This window comes from Typha angustifolia, chromosome 1 (assembly GCF_048772165.1).
Source record: "Typha angustifolia cultivar Huaian chromosome 1, ASM4877216v1, whole genome shotgun sequence".
NCBI classification, from domain to species: Eukaryota; Viridiplantae; Streptophyta; class Magnoliopsida; order Poales; family Typhaceae; genus Typha; species Typha angustifolia.
The window spans coordinates 7,578,652-7,598,918 of record NC_133239.1 but is presented as its reverse complement, the minus strand read 5'-3'; the positions used below and the strand labels follow the sequence as shown (position 1 = coordinate 7,598,918).

General features: G+C 39.3%; 1 protein-coding gene across 1 annotated transcript in view; it reads right to left on the bottom strand.

The window, feature by feature from the left end:
• Positions 1–16,700, bottom strand: part of LOC140766524 (large ribosomal subunit protein mL101 (rPPR4)) — a 28,290-nt gene extending 11,590 nt beyond the window's left edge. Inside the window, exon 1 of the mRNA XM_073105914.1 lies at positions 16,395–16,700. Within this exon, the coding sequence (XP_072962015.1) occupies positions 16,395–16,607 (213 nt within the window). The 5' untranslated portion in view covers positions 16,608–16,700. The remainder of the gene's footprint in view (positions 1–16,394) is intronic.
• Between the last annotated feature and the right edge of the window lie 3,567 nt (positions 16,701–20,267).

The window sequence follows — 20,267 nt, the reverse complement described above, 5'->3', positions numbered from 1 at the left end:
CTATCTTCATCAGCTCTTTTTGGAAGGCAATTTTCAGTAAATTGGGTACTACCTTGCAGTTTTCTACAGCTTATCACCCACAAACGGATGGGCAAACAGAAAGGGTAAATGCTTGTCTTGAATCATACTTGAGATGCATGACCAGCTCAAAGCCTAAAAAATGGAATCAATGGCTATCCCTTGCAGAGTGGTGGTTCAATACTAACTACCACACCAGTTTGCAAATCTCTCCTTTTCAGGCTCTGTATGGTTATCCTCCTCCACAGTTAGCTCTCTTCGTTGAGCCTACTACTCCTCTACAAGCTGTTGAATCCTATTTAGTGGAGCGCAATCGTATGGTAACTCTCCTCCGAGCTGAATTGGCCAAAGCACAATCCAAAATGAAAAGCTATGCTGACAAAAACAGACAGGAAAGGGAATTTGCTGTGGGAGACTGGGTTTACCTAAGATTACAACCATACAGGCAATCATCTGTTGAAATCAGGAGCTCGTTGAAATTAGCAGCAAAATTTTATGGGCCTTTTCAGATTATTGATCGTATTGGCAAGGTTGCTTACAAGCTACTACTCCCTCCAACTTCAAAAATTCATAATGTCTTCCATGTTTCTCAATTAAAGAAACACTTGGGCCCAGCTATCCACCCACAACCATCCCTTCCACAAGTTGACTCTAATGGTGAGTCTCTATTACATCCTGAGAAGATCCTCCAGCGACGCCTGATACGAAGAGGAGATCAATCAATCACCCAAATTTTGGTTAAGTGGAGCAATTCGTCAGAGGAGGAAGCAACTTGGGAGGACTACCACGCCTTGCTTCGCCAGTTTCCAGCGCTTGATCCTTGAGGTCAAGGATCTCTAGAGAGGAGGTAATATGTCATGGCCCAATAGAAACTGAAGATGATTTTGGGGAAGATGAACTATTTTCACTTCAGTCCTGCTTTGTTTCTAATTTCATTTGAGTCCTTAATTCCCATGTGATTAGCACGTGAGGAATTGTTAGATGTCGCTGTCCGCTCGTGGCAGTTGGTTAGAGGAGAGAGAGAGAGCTGGGGTAAGAGTATAAATACAACTCTGTAAAAACTGAGAAAGGGAAGGAAATGAAATAGCTCTCTATTTTGATGGGGAAGACGACCAATTCAGTGGAACTGGTGTCTCCTTTACTCTCCTCCTTTCTTGGAATGCATTTGTGATTTGTGGATCTGTTAGGGTTGGTAAATTTGTACCTGACCTTAACACGGTCCACCACAAAGCAACGCAAGTATTGCTCTAGTCTACAATTCACTACCTCGATTTGGCCATCCGTCTTGGGGTGATAAGCAGAACTAACGTTGACTTAAATCCCTTGCAATCTGAAGAACTCGAACCAAAACTCGCTGATGAAGATATGATCCTTGTTTGACACAATTGTTCTAGGCATCCCATGTAAGCGCGCTACTTCCTGAATAAAAATTTCAGCAACCTTTTTTGCTGAAAATGGGTGCGTCAATGCTATGAAATAAGCACATTTGCTCAGCCTATCTACCACAACGAATACTATAGATTGGCCTCGAACCTTCGACAGCCCTTCGATGAAGTCCATGGAGATATCCTCCCAAATATGCTCCGGTATAGGCAGCGGTTGCAACAGCCTGCTTGGTTTGAGCAGCTCCGACTTGACTCGTTGGCAGATTTGGCATTCACGCATATATTTCTTCACGTCCGACTTCATCGCTGTCTATGTACAGTTTTGGGCCAGCCGCTTGTAGGTACGTAAGACCCTTTCATGGCCTGTTATAGGAGTATCATGGAAGTGTGCTATCAATAGCCTTCATAGCCCTTCGTCCATGAGTACCTTGATCTGTCCATGCTCGAGTACCAATTTGTCACGCTCCTCGTGCTCGGGGTGGCTTGAGGGGTTCTCTCTCAGCTCCTCCATGAGTCGAACCAGATCACTATCCTCCGCGCTAACTCTCCGTAGATTTGAGAAGGTAAAAGTGGGTGCTGAGAAAGAAGCGAGCTCACTTGTATTCCCTACACATGGTTGTTCAAACAACGGTTGCAATGCTGGTTCTTGTGGCAAATGATTTCCATCCAGCATCACTCTCCTGTCATTCCTCCAAAATGTGAGTGAGGTTTGTAAAGTCAAATGTCACAGGCTAGGCTTCGAAGCTATTGAGTCCCCAAGAAAATGTCGACACCCCATAGGGCCAACGGATAAAGATCCAGTGTGAAGGTTTAGCCTTGCACCTTCAACTCAACACCTCCACAAATAAAATCAGCCTGCAATGTAGTGCCATCTCCAATCGTCACATCAAACCCTTTCGTAGGTTTCGACTCGAGCCCAATCTTTCTAAGAAGCCTCTTGTCAATGAAGTTGTGAGTGGACCTGGTGTCAATCAAAATTCTCACTGTGGTTCTCTTGGCTACATCGTTCACCCGCAAGGTCTTTGGTGCGGCTATCCCAAAATAGGCATGGAAGGAGATTTCGGCCATAATGTCTTCCACGAGCTGCTCCTTCGCTATTCCTTACTGTTTAACCACACCCTCATCTTCAACTGCAACCTCATCCTCCGCTTCCTCCAATTCATCTATTAGCATCACCGATCCCATCGGTTTAGCACAATGATATCCAGATATGAACTTTTCATCATAGCGAAAACATAGGCCTTTGGCTTTTCGCTCCTCCACTTGAGCGGATGTGAGTGCTTGACCTGGACCTCTAGGTGCGTACTTCACATCTTGGGAGGGCCTCAGAGGTGCTCGATGAGGCACTATTGTAGCAATAGCTCTTGGTACGCCGACTGCATTTTCTACCACTATGTGCTGAACCGGATTGCGACTTTTTTGGCTCGTCCAATTCTGTTTGAGGTGTATCTTCATAGCTCAATGCTTATCTTCCATTAGTATTGCATCCTCAAAGGCCTCCTTTAAGGTTCTTGGCCTTAAAGCCCTCACGTCGGCTTGTATGTCTCCTTGCAGCCCGGAGATGAAGGTGTTGTGAAGTTGTTGATCAGTCCATGGAGGTTGGCAACGACTACTTATCCTCTCAAATTCTTCTTCGTATGCCCTAACCGTGGTCCTTTGCACCGTCTTTAAGAGGAGAGCATCGAAGTCTTCATACCCCGACGCTTTAAATCGCTGTGTTATATCGGTGTAAATATCAGCCAAACTTTTAATCGTTTTATGGGCATTGACTGCCCAAAACCAATAAAGTGCCGCATCTTCAAGGTGGAAGCTCACAAGCATCATCTTATATTCTTCCGCTGTACCTTGGTACACGAAAAATTGTTCCGCCCTGTACAACTAATTGATCAGGTCACCACTTTTTAACTTGGGAAATTCGAGACGCACGGTTCGCCCATGAATACCGTTGTCTCGGTTTGGATCATATTCAAGTCCTTGTCTAACCTGATGAGGATGCACCGTGAATGGTTGATGATCCCTCCTTCGGTTAATGTTAGCTCGACGTGATTCCAGTCCATATTGCCTCGCCTAAGGATCTAGGTCTCCAAGGTGATCTGCATTTAGGTTTACTCATCAGACCGGCTCACCCGCAACTTGGCCTGGTAGAACCATCCTTGCTTGTCTCTGCCCATAGGGTTATGGCAGCAGAGGTTCCTGTTGGTGATGATTATAAACCGATTACAGCGGGTTCATGGGGGTGGACTTGCGTCAAGGGGTCGGTGGTGCATTTTCGACCGCCATAGCTTCTCTTGTCGCCCGTATTTCCCGTATTATCTTCATCATCATGTAGTTATTGATGGCCATTTGCTCGGAAAGAGACCCAATCATGGTTTGAACGCTAGGCTCTTCCGTATTCAGATTTGGTCAGGCGGTTCCGCGGGTGGAAGTTCCCACAGCCGTCTCCCCCTCCTCTATTGGGGAGATCTCTTTCTCCTCGTTTCGCCGTGCAGCCATAGCTCGGGTGGTCGTCATCGGAAGCGCGTGTCCGAGAAATGGTGGCTCTGATACCACTCTTGATACGGTCTCCTCTTAGGCTAAGGTTTGATCTATTTTGTTTTCAGATTTGGACAGAATCTAACACAGAACTTTGGAAAAGGATTTTAAAAGTTGTAACCATCGGATCAACATGAAATTTTGATATGTTGTAGCCCTGGAAAAGGGCTTTCTAATAAATCTAGTTTCAGAAAAATCGGACAGCAGGATCTGAAAATATCGTCAGATGAGTAGACGAACGTCAAGAAGTCCGTTTATAGATCCGTGGATAGAGGCACGAGATCCTAGGTGGGTTATGATAGTGTAGGTCAGTGGTAATGGGGTGGCACCGGTGAGTAAGTGGTGATGGAAGGATTAGGGCAAGGTTATAAAGATTTGAAGAAAGGGGAGGAGGGGTCGTGCCCTTAAGGGACTAGGGTTGAGGGAGGCTAGAAGTGGCGGAGCTGTGGAATGAGGGAACGAGAGAAAAGAAGAAGATTAGGACAAAACTCAATTTATTTAATAATGATTCATTGGTTGTCATCCATACCTTTAGAGGCTAACTATACAATTCAAAAATGGTAATTATTAACCTTAGAAATAGTAGATTTTTGTCGACCATGTTCAAACGGGGTCGAACGCACAAAATGCATTATCTGTTTTTGCAAATCTGATGCAGGCGTTCGAACGCAAATTTCGTGTTCTCTGTTTTTGTGAACTTGATGCAGATATTCGAACGCACCCACCCACGTTCGAACGCGACTTACAAAAAACTTATTTTTCTCTGAAATAAAACACTAAAACAAAAATAAAAGACACCCCTAAAGTGTATCCATGCTCGAGACGACATAGGTGAAATTCGAATCGTATCAACTTCGTTAAGGATAAAAAAATACAAAAAATGTTTGGTTACTGAACTTGGCTAGGGGTCTCCTAAACTTAAAGCAATCAATAGCTTAAAAACAAAGAGAATAAAAGATCAAGTGTTCAATCAGAGTAAAGATGCATAGATTTAAAATATTGATAATTCTTCAGCCAGAGAACTACATTTATGTACACCCACATAATCACAAGTTAAAACTCATAAGAAACAACATAATCATCAAGTCACAACAAAAACTAATTCAAATATGCATAAAAGTTTAATAATATTTAGTGATATTCGACGAAAACTCATTATTTTCAACCAATCAAGATACGAAAAATTAGGATAGGGATCAAGATCAGCCTTCCAGAAAAATGATATGTATCAGCTATATCGAACGCTCGGATCAGACTATTTATAATTACGTAAAATTTTAAATATTATTAAAAATACAAAAAAAAAATCTTCTAAAAATTGATAAAAAATTAGAAAATAATAATTACTCACTTATGAAGTCTAAAAACTAAAAAAAGTACAAACTCAAAATTGTTGCAGTGAAAGAGAGAGAGAGTGGGCGAAACGAAAAGAAAAAAAAATTTGCCACGGTAAAAATTGGAGAACATATAAAATGCAGTGAAAAAATAAGAGAAGAGAGAGAGAGAGAGATAAATAAAATGAAAAAATCACATAGCCAAGGTCACCGGAGTTGGATTTGTGTCGGTGGAGTTTGCTAGAGTAGGATTTTTGCGTCGAAAAAGCAATAGCTATAATTGGAAGAGAAAGGGAGAGAAATAGTGAAAGAGAACGAGAGAAATAATAAAAAAGAGGAGGAACTGGTCGATCCCACCCGATCCCAGTCAATTGATTAGGATCGCGTTTGGATTAGGATTGGCCGATCTGATACACTTAGTTAGGATCTTTCTTATTGCATTAGGTGTTTATTTTTATTAAAATAAAATTTCTGTAAGTCGCGTTCGAACGCAGGTGGGGTCGCGTTCGAACGTCCTTATGAACGCCTGCATCAAGTTCGCAAATATAGAGAATGCATATTGTGCGTTCGAACGTGCTCGGGCGAGTTCGAATGCTTGTGTTTGAACGCCTGTATCGTGTTCACACATCCAGAGATAGGGCTTTTTGAGTGCGTTCAAACGCAACCGACGAGCGCAATCAACGAAAATCCTCTAGGTTTCATATTGTTTCAGGACTTGTTGGCTAGCTTCTATAAATATATGGAAAGCAGCCAACTTCATTATGCTAGTGCATTATTGATTTCTTGCCTCCTATCTTCTCTTTAGGCTTCTCCCTCCTCCCTCTTCACTATCCTTCCACATCTACCGTTGGCAAGGTTTCTCCTCACTTCTAATCTCCCTAGACTATCAAGCCACCCCTCTTCTTTGGGATCTCGATCACTTCGTTCCCTTCGTCTACTTCCCTTAATCACTTCCACAATCCACCCTCATCTCCATACTCATCCATAACCCTAACATCCACTCCATCCATCACCACCACCATCACCCACGTTATTTCGTATTTTCGTCCCTGCTACAGTTCGAATCTGCGAAAGGCATAAATACGAAAGTTGTAGATCAGGAAGTTACGGATCCAACCCAATTGGTTTCATAATTCTCTGACTACCGGAGAATATCTGACAAATATTTTCCCACGGTTACACGGACTGATTCCTATAATACATTCAGATCTTGAAGGATTCTTAACGTAGCCTATCTTTAGTTCCAGATCTTATCAAATTAGTATTAGAGCCTATCATCTAGTATCAGAGCCCAACAAAGTGGTATCAGATCTCATCAATTGGTATCAGAGTTTATCAAATTGGTATCAGAGCCCATCAATTGGTATCAGAGCAGGCGAACCTCAGACGTCCATTAATGGTTAAAACAAAGAATATGACATCAATAAGGAGACCTGTGGAGAGCACACCGACAAAGGAGGACTTAATGCACGATGATCCTAACCGTGAGGCCGATTCCTTTGGAGCGACCACGGCAGGACTGAGTCAACCAACATCTATGGGTTCGAATATGGATGAACTTAGGGACATGTTCCAAACATTGTTGCATAGAGTTGATAACATATAAAAGGATCATAATGAATTCAAGGAATATGTCGTGAATCGATTGGGTTCATCTCCTCGACGACGAACGGAGTTTCAAGAAGGACCAGCGGTGGGACCCCATCGAACCGATACCCCACAGGTCCAAGTGCATCATATGAGTGTCAATGATCCCCTCCTACCTATGCCTTCACATCATCCCCCACCTCCATTACAAAACCCAAGATCGGCGGTGGTAGAACCCAAGAGGCGTGCGGCCACAGTGCGCTTCGACGATAAGGAGGATTGGCACTATGAGGATAAGGTTGATCCCTATGGAGATGGTGATGGACGTGCTCGAGGATTTGGAGAGGGTGATCAACCTACACAAAGGTTCAGACCTGAATCGAGGATCTTTCACGAACCCGACAACGCTATTCGGAGGAGAACCACATGCTTGGACTTTTTAAAATTCCAAGGCGATGATCCAATGGATTGGGTGTTTCAAATTGAATAATATTTTGATTGTCAAGGTACAGCGGAAGATGCAAAAGTCCAGATGGCAAGCTTCCACTTCCAAGGAACGGTATTGCATTGGTATAGATCGGTTATTCGTGGAGATGGATTTACCGGATGAGCTAATTTTTGTAGGAGGATTACACGCAGATTTGAGACAGCGACATATGAAGATTTTGCCACATCAAGCAAGATAGTTTAGAGGACTACCGTATTGAAGTACTAAACTGAGTTTAAAAGAGTTAGTAGTCGTTGTGAGCCACCGTGGCCCCAACGTGTATTGATAAGTACATTTATTTCAGGGGTGCGAGAGGAGATATAAGTGGATATTCGTGCTCTATATCTTACTACTCTTGAGAAGGCCTTTCAGAAGGTCGTGAGAATGGAACAAAAGCATAGGGTTTTAAGGATGGCAGCGAAAAATAATTAGGGCAACCAAGATGGACGGTTTGCACCTAGAACGCCAGCTAGAAATTCTACGATTTCAAAAATAGCTGCTCTGAGTACTAGACCACGACCACCTTTGAGACCTTCTGATGTTAGAGGAGGCACTAGACCCCTCGTTCGAACTCACACCTACCCAGGTGGAGGAGCGAAGGGCGTTTGCTTTCGATGTGATGAGCGTTTCACCCCCGATCATCGATGTTCTTATCCGATCGGGAGTGTGATGCTTATCGACAGTCTTGAGGAGTATGATGAGGTTGTTGATGATGAGGAGTGTCCAAAGGAGGTCCATAAGGAGACCATTGAGGAGGGCGTTGAGAAAGATATCCAAGCTGAAATATCGATACATGCATATTCGGATACTTCCGCGTCGAGGATGTTACGGGTAGACGGACTCGTTAAAAAGCATTGTGTGCACATCTTTATCGATTCGAAGAGTACACACAACTTTCTAGATGAGAGGTTAGTGAGGAGATTGGGGCTAGATGCTGAACCGACCACGGGATTTGACGTTGCTATTGGAGATGGCACAAAGCTTAGGGCGAAGAGCTTGTGTCACCGGGTCGGTATACGGGTGCAAGGACACGACATCATTGAGGATTTGTATCCATTGGTGCTGCGAGCAGATATTGTTCTTGGTGCTCAGTGGTTACAAAGTTTGGGACCCATCACATTTTATTTCCAGAGCATGTGGATGAAATATAAACAAGGAAAAAACAAAGATGTGTAGCTTGATGGTGTTCCGACTTCGCCGATTCCTGCGATGCAGCCTATGGTGGGGCTGCTTGGTGCGTATGATTTGGCATATCTTCTTCAGCTAGGACCAACAGGAGATGAGCCTCAAACGAGTTCAGGTACTACCATTGAATTGTCTAATTTATTAGTCTGGACTATTTGAGGAGCCGCGGGAGTTGCCACCGAGGAGAGCAACGGACCATCGCATAGAGATTATACTCGAGGCTGCACCGACGAACGTGAGGCCATATCGGTATCCACATATGCAAAAAAAAGTTATCTCAAAAATGGTAGCCAAGATGTTGGAACAAGACCTCATACAACCAAGTCATAGCTCATACTCATCCCCCGTGCTTTTGGTGCGAAAAAAGGACGAGACATGACATTCTCGTGTCGACTATCGAGCACTAAATGCTATTACTGTTAAGGATCGGTATCCTATTCCGGTTATCGAGGAGTTGCTGGACGAGCTTATAGGGGCGACTATATAGTAAGCTTGACTTGAGGGCCGGGTATTATCAAATTAGAGTTCACCCGACGGATGTGCATAAAACTGCATTTCAGACTCCGGACGAGCATTACGAATTCCGAGTGATGCTTTTTGGTCTCACCAATGCTCCAGCTACCTTTTAAGGCCTCATGAATGATATATTTCGGCCTTTTGTGAAGGTATGTTTTGGTATTTTTTGACGATATTTTAGTGTATAACAAGACTAAATTGAAGCGTTGGCGGTATTTGGAGGACATGCTGAATTTGTTGAAGCAAAACCAATTAAAGATCAAGAAATCCAAGTGCCTATGGGGAGTACCAAAGGTGGAGTATTTAGGCCACATCATTTCAACGGATGGTGTAGCGGCGGATCTACAAAAGGTTGCATGCATGACCGCTTGGCCTATTCCTACTACTCTTTTAAATTGACGGATGAAGCTACTTTAGTTTTTGAAAAATTAAAAATAGCAATGACGACGGCACCCATTCTAACGTTACCAGACTTCACCAAAGAATTCATTGTCGAATATAATACGTCCCATTGCCTATCTTAGTAAGGCTTTATTTCAAAAATCTCAGCAATTATCGACTTATAAGAGGGAGATATTGGCAATTCTACATGAGGTGACAAAGCAGAGGCTTTATTTGATCGATAGATGATTCATTGTCCGAATCGATCAAAGGAGCCTTTCATACTTTATGGGACAGAGCATACACACTCCAATACAGCAGCGATGGGTCACAAAATTGCTGAGGTATGATTATGAAATTCAATACTAGAAAGGAACGAAAAATAAAGCGGCGGATGCATTATCACGCCAACCCAATACCGCCGAGCTTGCAGCCTATTCATCTCCTACCTTTCCCTTCCTTGATGAGCTGAGGTATGCATGTACATCTGACTCAGATATTTTGAGTTTGTTGCAGGAGGTGATGAATGATCCGGAGCACCATCTCGAGTTGGAGAATTGAAACAGTTTGCTGCTGGACTGCGAATGCATTTGAGTGCCCGCAAATGATAGATTGCGGCAAAAATTGTTGGAACACTTTCACCAATCTCTAGAGGCTGATCTTAAGTGCGTTTGAACGCGATCGAGCGTGTTCAAACGTGATCGACGGGAATCCTCTAGAATTAGGATTTCATATTGTTTTAGGACTTGTTGGCTAGCCTCTATAAATATGTGAAAGGCAGCTAACTTCATTATGCTATTGGATTTTTGATTTCTTACCTCCTATTTTCTCTCTAGATTTCTCCCTCCTCCCTCTTCACCATCCTTCCACATCTACCGTTGGCATGGTTTCTCCTCGCTTCTAATCTCCCTCGACTGTCGAGCCACCTATCATCTTTGGGATCTCGACCACTTCGTTCCCTTCGTCTACTTTCTTTAATCACTTTCACAATCCACTCTCATCTCCATACCCATCCATAACCCTAACATCCACTCCACCCGTCACTATCACCATCACCCACGTTATTCCGTGTTTCGTCCCTGCTACAGTTCGAATCTGCAAAAGGCGTAAATACAAAAGTTGTAGATCTGGAAGTTACAGATCCAACCCAATTGGTTTCATAATTTTCTGACTACCGGAGAATATCTAACGAATAATTTTCCACGGTTGCGCGGACTGATTCCTGTAATATATTTAGATCTTGAAGGAATCTTAGCATAGTCTATCTTTGGTTCTAGATCTTATCAAATCGGTATCAGAGCCTATCATCCGGTATCAAAGCCCAACAAAGTGATATCAGATCTCATCAATTGGTATCAGAGCTTATCACGATTCTTCAAACCATGCAACCAACACATACTCAAACTCATCAAATATTCCCAAAATTGGAGTTTTTCTAATTATTTTTCATTTGTAATAGATAAGTGAAAAAGGATATATAAGTCAGATGTTTAAATAATGGAGATCACTACAAAATATAACATTTGAAATGTTTTTGGGATAACACGATATAAAAAAACTTATTGACATTCCTCGAGGGGAATGGCAGCAATCTTTTTACAGAAATTAGGGATATAGTGAAGTTCAAGGGTATCCCTTGAGAAAGGTCAGAGACTACAACCCATAATTGAAGCTCAAATTTCTCCGTTTGATATACAACTCTGCCAACAACTCCCTCAAATCAAACTAAGCATATTTAATACTTATTTAAATTAAAATAGTTTCATCTATTAGATAAAGAAGGTGGAGGTTGTAACACCCATGACTAAAAAAATATAAAAATATAAATAGGGCACACGCCATGCGCGTGCACTCTAACCGCAGCGCACGCGCTGACCCAGTCCTCCTCTCCCCCATCTCTCACAGTCAGTTGTGAGAGGTGGGAGAGGTGCCGGAGTGGAGCCGGACTCCACTCCACCCTCACTCTCCCCCTCATCTCTATATATAATTCCACACACACACCCTATACTTTCTTCTTTCACAGTCTCTCTCTCTCTCTCTCTCTTCTACCTCTTCCTTTTTTTTCTCTTTCCGAGCTGTCGAAGATCTCGCCGTGGTCAGTGGATCACTGGAGCACCGGCGGCCAATCAAAACCCCCTCACTTCAATCCTTGGGTCACCTTCTTCTCCCCTTTAGATTAATTTGAATATTGCTAGGTAAATCATAGTTAAATTGTAGTTTATTCGTTTCTATCTTTGCCGGAGAAATACATCGGCCGACAACTTCGAGTCGATCAACTACCGGTTCAAGATGTTTCCCTGCGTCAACCCTTTGCCGTGGGTACCCAATTTGGGTACCTACGGGGTGCGTGGGAGGCGATGCCATGTCGCCTCCCACCACTGAGTTCCTTACTCGTCAATCTCGATCGACTCACCTTTTTGCGTGCAAGAGGTGGGTACTCAGGTTGAGGGCTACGAGCCCTTTTTGCATCAAAATAGGAACCTCCATGACTGCCGGCCATGGAGTTCCTTACTCCTTACTGTCGGCCACCTCGGTCGACGGTTCAATCGCGGCCTTAACCCAAGTCAACCTTGTCGACTCACCATCGCCGGCAATAACTCTATCTCCCTCCTTCGGTTTCCTTCTCTTAAGGATGGCTAAGCTCCACCAAGTCATGTGAGCTATGGGGTGGGCCGCAGCCCACGCTCGTAGCCAGTGGTGGACCTAATCTCTGTGGGTTACGGGGTGGGCTGTAGCCCACACCAATAGCCAGAGGTGTGAGCCTAGTTTACCTAATCTCTGTGGGCTATGGGGTGGACCACGGCACACGCCCGTAACTAGTGGTGGGCTGGGCTCTTAAGCCCAGCCCAGCCAATCTCTGAGTGAGCTACAGGGTGGGCCGCGACCCACACCTGTAACCAGCCCATTTGTTTTGGCCTAATGGGCTATAGATAGGCTGCCCACTTCCTTTTTATGGATACAATGCTAGGCCTTGAGCCCAGCCCAGCTTTTAGACCATAGGCTAGCCACTATTAGCGTTTATTTTCTTTTATAAATGTAGTTACCTTTCTAAAATTTTTCTCAATCATTATATTAACATAATTTAAGATAATACATAATTAAATTAGGTAGGTGAATTTAATAATCATTTCAATTATCTTTATTTAATGCATTTGACATTTGCAAATAAGGATAATTCTAATTTTACCATAAATGACCATTTTTTTATTAATACAAAATAATATATTAATAGGGAAGAATAAATGCAAAACCAAGTCACCTATCTAGACCTAGAAAATCAAACTTAATTTATGCAACAAGGTAGTTAGCTTTATAAGTTCATTATTCTTATGTTTTATTTTATTTTATAAATTATTAGACCCATTACTATGCAAGGAGGATTTTGAGATTTAGGAGCCGACTGTTTAGGAGAGTAGGACAAACTCCAGGGATATTTTAGGCAAGTTAGATCTTATGTTAGTCTATGAAAAATGATATTGTTATGATGATAATTACACAATCATTATTAATTTCTTACTTGCATTAATTATTATTTATCATTTATATATGACAGATTCTATGCTTAGTTATGATACATGTTACCTTGATGATCATGATATAATAAATAATAGAAGTTATGGCACCACATGCACATATCATTTTTGGTCTAGTTCCAACTAGGCAGTGCCTCTCACTCACTCAACCCGGAATTAAGAGTAGAGTGTATTATATAAGTATTATATTAGCGGTTTACACCTGACGTCGTTAGCTGATGAAGCATTCAGATGATTACACTGCCCTATTTGGAGACTAGCCTAGGATGACATTAGTAAGATATTAGAGAGATAGAGATTATAACTCTAGCGGTACCCAAGGACGCAGGGTCAGGGCGTCTAATGAGCTATGAGCTCTTTCCTACTATATGTGATAATTCTGCTATGTGCAATGATTCAGCTACAAATAATGATTATGCTTTGTGCGATGATTTATTATAGCGGTGATGATGTTGAAGATGGGCTTACAACTGGGGTCTTTAGTCTGATGGCTACAGATAACCGGTATATGCAACGTCGCCAGACATATACGGGCGATAATACTGCTAGATGACTAGTCTCCCTCGTTATTACGTTTGTCTTATAGAGTATGATATTATGGACTTGGTTGTGATACATTTAATTAGGATCTTTTCTTACTGCATTAGTTATTTATTTTCATTAAAATAAAATTCTTATAGGTCGTATTCGAGCGCGGAAGGGGTCGCATTCGAACGCCCTTACGAATGTCTGCATTAGGTTCACAAATACAGAGGACGCAAAAAGTGCGTTCAAATGCGATCGAGCGCGCTCGAATGCCTGCATCACATTCACACATACAGATAACGTCTTTTGTGCGTTCAAACACGATCGGACGCGTTCAAACGCAATCAGGCGCGTTCGAACGTGATCGACAGGATTGCACTAGGATTTGCGTTAGTTATTGTATTAAGACTTATTGGCTAGTCTCTATAAAGGTATGGATGGTAGTAAAATTCATAATACTATTGGATTATTGATTTTTTGCCTCCTATCTTCTCTCTATTCTCTCTCCCTCCCTCTTCACCATCCTTCCACCTTAACCATTGGCAAGGTCTCTCCTAACTTCTAATCTCCTTTGTCTGTCGAGTCCTCCCTCTTTTTTGGGATATCGACCACTTCTTCCCCTTCATCTATATCCTTAACAACCTCCACCATCCACCGTTATCTCCATAATCATCTATAACCCTAACATCCACTCCACCCGTCACCACCATCATCACCCGCGTTCTTTCGTGTTTTTGTCCCAGTTGTAGTTCAAATCTGTGAAGGGCGTAAATACGAAAATTGTAGATCAGGGAGTTACGAATCTAATCCAATTGGTTTCGTAATTTTTTAACTACCGAAGAATATTTGGCAAATATTTTTTCATAGTTGCGCGGACTGATTCCTGTAATAAATTCAGATCTTGAAGGGATCGTCCCGTAGCCTATCTTTTGGTACCGTAACCTATCAGGTTGCTTTGTGGATTTTTATACATTGAGTTATGATGTTAATATACACTCATATGTGTTATGAGTAAATGAAAGTTTATTGAAAATTACACTGTACACTTTTACCTTAAAATGTTGATAATTATGAACATGCATATCTATTTATCGTACAATACATTATTCATAGATTACTATTATTGGATTATACTTGCTGGGCTGTGTGCTCACCGTCATTTTGGTGGAAATATTTTAGAACTAATTATGGAGGACGTGGATATCGAGGAGTAGCAAATTTATTTTCCTATTAGCATTGTTTATTCTGTTATTCCTAATTGTACTTTAGCCCCTACGAGGGTTATTATACTTTAAATTTGTGTATGGACTTGTATTCCTAGAGGCTTGTTGAAACATATGATAATTGTAACTTTGGATTATTATCTTGGATTATTATGGTATTTCTAAACTTAGTTTAGATGCTTTGTGAGATTATTACACTGACAGGTCATGTGAGAGTTATGTAGATCTCTCCACGTGATTTTTAGTAGTGGGTTTTCAGAGGTTGTCTAAGGACCCAATCTTTCCAATAATCAAGCAAAGATGCCTCAGTAGTTGTCATGACATCACAGACTCAAGTAAGATGTTATTCTCTAAACATATAACAAATGTTCAAAATCATGAGATGAAATGAGCATGAAGAAAATGGTTCATAGCAAGTGCAAGAAATTTGTCCTTATATGCCAGAAATACTTTAGAAAATTAAGTTACCCCTCTTCTTGCTTCATGACGGTTGACTACACCTTTAGTTCTGACACTTCATCTTGCTAATACTAGGCAAAGTTTCATTTGCCACCACATTGTGCCTTAATAAAGAAGATAATATTATCTAATCTCTTAATATCATTCACTTCTGTTTTTTCAGAATGACAAGAAATTATTCGATAATAAGATTATGAGCACTAAAATTTTGCATAAGTCCATGTTGATATAGCATCTCCCTTAAGATTTATGCAAAGTCAATTTTAATCTTTTTTACCAGAAGACTAGTATAATAATGCTACAAGCATCTTCCTTAGACAGTTTTCATAATTAGAAAAGGGAGTATATCAGATATATGCATAGCAATAAAGAGAAATACCAAATTGAAATTTACAATATGGAAATTCTCTGTGTTCTTCGTAAAAGGATTTTATTAATCATCAAGAAAACCTCACTGATAAGGTTATATGGTTGTTAAAAGAATGACATACATTATTGGTCAATTACTTAACAGCTTAAGCTTTTTATTAACTAGTTAACCCTTATCCAATCTAACTAATCTCCAATTTCTTTTATTTATTTTGGTGCGCTGTGCAGGGCCTGCACATCCTCTTATCTGCCCATGCACAATGTATAGAGGCCGCACGCATGAGGAAGTGTTAAGGGCATGGTATACATTATTTGCTCATTACTTACAAGCTTAAGCTTTTGAGTTTAACCAGTTATCTAACAATGACAAAAAAACATATGCTGACGAACAATTATCAGTTTATTAGTAACACTTAACAGAGGGATATCAAACTGAAAAAATAAAACAAATAAGAAGATACTATCTTTAATTTCTCAAAACAAGAAATTCTTTCTGCAAAAGTAGGAAGAGATCTCACTGATACTTCAGACCTGAACACTCATGTAGCAGATCTTAGAAATAAAAAAAGTCAAATGAAATTCTGTTTTGCAATGAAAAAAGAAAAAAAAAAGACCACATCATCAGTTATATAAATGCCACTAATCAAATATCAAAACTAAAGAAACTATGCAAATCCTACGCCCCTTTCTGTCTCGTGATAGCATTTCTCTCCATTAGCAAGAACACTCCTTACTATATCACGCAATAAAAACACAAAAGATGATAAATTTACAGGAAAAACACATCAAAAACTCATCGCTGGCGCATAAAAAACAACCATCAAAAAGGTAGCTAGCAAATTTGCGGTTAAATAGGAGACCTTGAGGGCGGGGCGGAAGCGTTTGTGGGTTCGAAGCTTGCGGATGGAGACCCCGACCTCCCATTTGAATACGCGCTTGCGGCTCTTGAGGAACTCCTCGAGCTCCGACCTGACGCTCTGCGGCGAGCTCCCACCCTTAAATAGACGCTGGTAGAGCGCTTCCTCCAAGTATTTGCTCGATCTCTTCGCCACCAGCTTCGTCCTTGTCGCCATGGCTCGCTCGCTCCCTCACCTTCACGCGGCCTTCTTCGTTCCGCTATAGCTGCGCCCAAGGGTCTTGAGGGTTAGGTGCATACCAAGACCAGAACTGGTTCACCAGGTTATATTACTCGGTCGGGTCAGTTTAAAGTTGGCCACGATCGATATTATTTGTGAAATAGGACTCATCTTAACACCCTTCTTGGAATCACCAAACATAATTGACTTAGAATTTTAGTTTCTCTAAATCAGCGGTTTGGAATCATTAAATTATGATATTTCAATGCCCTTGAATAGTTCAATGAATTTGGATGGATTTCAACGTATATAATAAAATCCGTAGATGCTGGATTTTGGCTATTTGCAATTTAATTGCACTTTTTCTTTTAAAATTTACAACTTTTGGTTGAAAGTTATTGGAGTGGTAACAATGAGCTCCGCCAAAATAATCCATTCTCTCCCGCCCTATTTCCTCCTATCATTTTTAACCCTCATCCTAAGCAAGTATAATCTTAATTATTAAAATCTACTCTTTCTAACATCTTCTAAATTCTTTTCTTTTATTATGTAAATATTTCTCGATCAATGGCTATAGTAAATATTATCATCTATTATGATGGAAATGTATCAAATCAAAATGGAAAAACTATATACAATATAGGCAATTGTAATGTATTGCAAATTACTAAGAAATAGGGTATAAGTAGTTTAAAGCACAAATATATTTTTTAATGCAGAGCAATTCTGATGATATTGATCTCGAAATGAGATAACTCTACTGAATTACCATATTCAACTCATTTGTTGATATTCAAGATAATAGAAACTTTAATATTATATTTTCTTTATGCTCTCATTCAATTTCTATGCTACGCATATTTATAAAGATTATCTTTAAGTCGTCTTTAAGATAATCAATCATTTTTCTATATATATATATATATATATATATATATTATGGCGATACATGAGAGCATAGAGAAAACATAGTATGAGCAATTTAAATCATATATATATATATATATATATATATATATATATATATATATATATATATATATCTCTTTTTTGATGCAGAGCAATTCTGATGACTTCGATATAGAAATGAGATAGCTCTACCCAATTGCTATATTTGACTCATTTATTAATGTTTAAGATAATAAAGACATAGAGGTCATGTTTTCTCTATGCTCTTCTTCGATTACTGTGCTTTGCATATTTATAAGGAGAATCTTCAAAACGATTTTAAGGTAATCAACCATCTTCTATTTTTTTTATTTTTGCGATACACATTTATGAGAATATTTTATCAAAACAATGCACATTTCACAGTTATATTACACATTTTCATCATTTTATATGAAAAATTATAGTAAGTAATGCACACTATTAAACTAATGCATAATTTAATTTGATAATGCATATTTATATATTTCTAATAATGCACATCTTTACAACTTATATCTTTTTTCTCTCAGAATTGATAATTCCAAAAGAAAGATTGGAAGAAAATATTTGTTCTCAACTTGTTAGAATGTACACAAGTCCATTAGTGCTTTTCCTAGGAAAACTATTGTTTAATAATTTTGGCACGATAGAGGATATTATTTGTGAAGCGTCGGTCCCAGACTTTGTGCCTTTGAATTCATTAACTACACTTGTAGATTACAAGAGTTTACTATGGGCTTATATTAAAGACACTCCTATAGATCCACATGAGGCACTCTTTGAGAAAACTTTTAAAGACTTCAATAATTAACTTAGTTTCAAACTTTTACACTCCCAAAGTAAAATTGAGATTAACATGTCTATATCAAATTTATATGTTAGACAACGATTTCATAGGTATGAGTTCAAATGTGCACTTAGAATTTATGTAGTCATGCGACGTTTTGAGTATCAAACTATGACATATAAACTCGATAAGGTAGTAACTTGTAATAGCACTCCTAAATGTCCTTAAATAATAAAAGAAAGAAAATTTAGAGAAGTTTTTACTTATTGAATAAAAATGCTTGTCGATCAACATACATGTAACAAACTAATAGTAGGACATGATCATAAACAAGTGACAAGTGATTCATTCTACAGAAGATACACGAATAATTTATTCCAAATGAAGATTTTGGACAAAAATTTATCGAAACTTTCATATGAAAGAAGTTTAGCACTACTATATTATATCGGAAAGCATATCGATCATGGATAAAAGCACTAGAAGAGGTTTCTCGAAAACTTTAAGAAATCATATAACTTGTTGCCTCCATATATGAGGGAGTTGACCTTAAGGGATCTAATGAACATCAATTTAAAATATGAGTTTGAGGGACACTTCCATAGTATCTATTGGGGGTTTGGAGCTTATTTGAAGACCTTCAGGGACCACATGCTCCCTCTTTATTGACGTTGATGGCACTTTCTTAATAGGTAAATATCATGGTGTATTACTAATTGCAACTACGATGGATGGTTATAACTGCATGCTCCCTATTACCTTTGCTATAGTAAAGAAAGAAAATGAAGATTCTTAGACATGCTTTTCTAGGCACCTTTATTCTTGCATTTTGTCAATTTAGGAGCTCACAATCATGTTCAATAGATATAAAGGCTTGATAAATATTGTGCAATATAGTTTTTCAGAAACAGTACATGGATAGTTCACCTATTAGAAAATCTTTTAAATGCTCTAAGAAATTGTGTACATTACAAAAAAATTTTGGTTGGAGCTTATGCATATACTCTCTTGGAGTTTAGTCAACATATGAATTTAACGAAAGGATTTTTCCCACAACAATATGAGTACATTAAAAAAATTCTGAAGCAGAAATAGGCCAATTGTTGCTTCCTAAGCCGTAGGTATGACATAATTCCAATTAACATTATAAACCGTCGTAATTCAACTTTTAAAGGGGTGAGAGGCGTTTATATATTCTGGTCGAGACAACGAGAAAAAGAGTAGCATGAAATTTTTGGAAACATCATAATATTACTATTATAATAAATACCATATTGACCAAATATGCAGATCAAAAAGTAAAAAGATCATGAGAAAAAGGAAGGCAATATGTAGTTGAGCCATCATCTATTTTTGAATTCCAAGTTATAGATATTTATAATTGTTTAATAGTTAATCTTGGGAAAATGGAGTGTACCCATAGAGAATGAGAAATATTAGATTTGCCATGTCAATATGCACTTGCAACATTAGGTAAATATTTCATGTAAAAAAATTATAACTTATATTACTGTAGCTACTAAAGTAATTTATAAGTAGAATAAGAGATGGAATTATAAAACTTACTTTTGTCTCTACAAAAGACTAAATAATAGGAAATACTTATATATTATAGCATTTTTATGCCACCAAATGCGAGCTGGTGAAGTAATCTGGGATAATTCCTCTCTCTTGGTCTTCAGTGGAAATACCTTTGACATTAAAAACCAACTGAAGTACGAAAGCATAATATCTAATATTTGTGAAGGAATGAACATTAGTTTGAAAAAAATAACAAATTTATGTAATAGTATATAATATAATATAATATACAATAATAGTATATAATATATAAATAATAAATAAGTATGTAAAAGAGAGCATGGGAGAAAATATGAGGTACAGTAATTGATTGATAATCTATGGACAAATTAATTACAAATTAATTCATGGAAATTTAA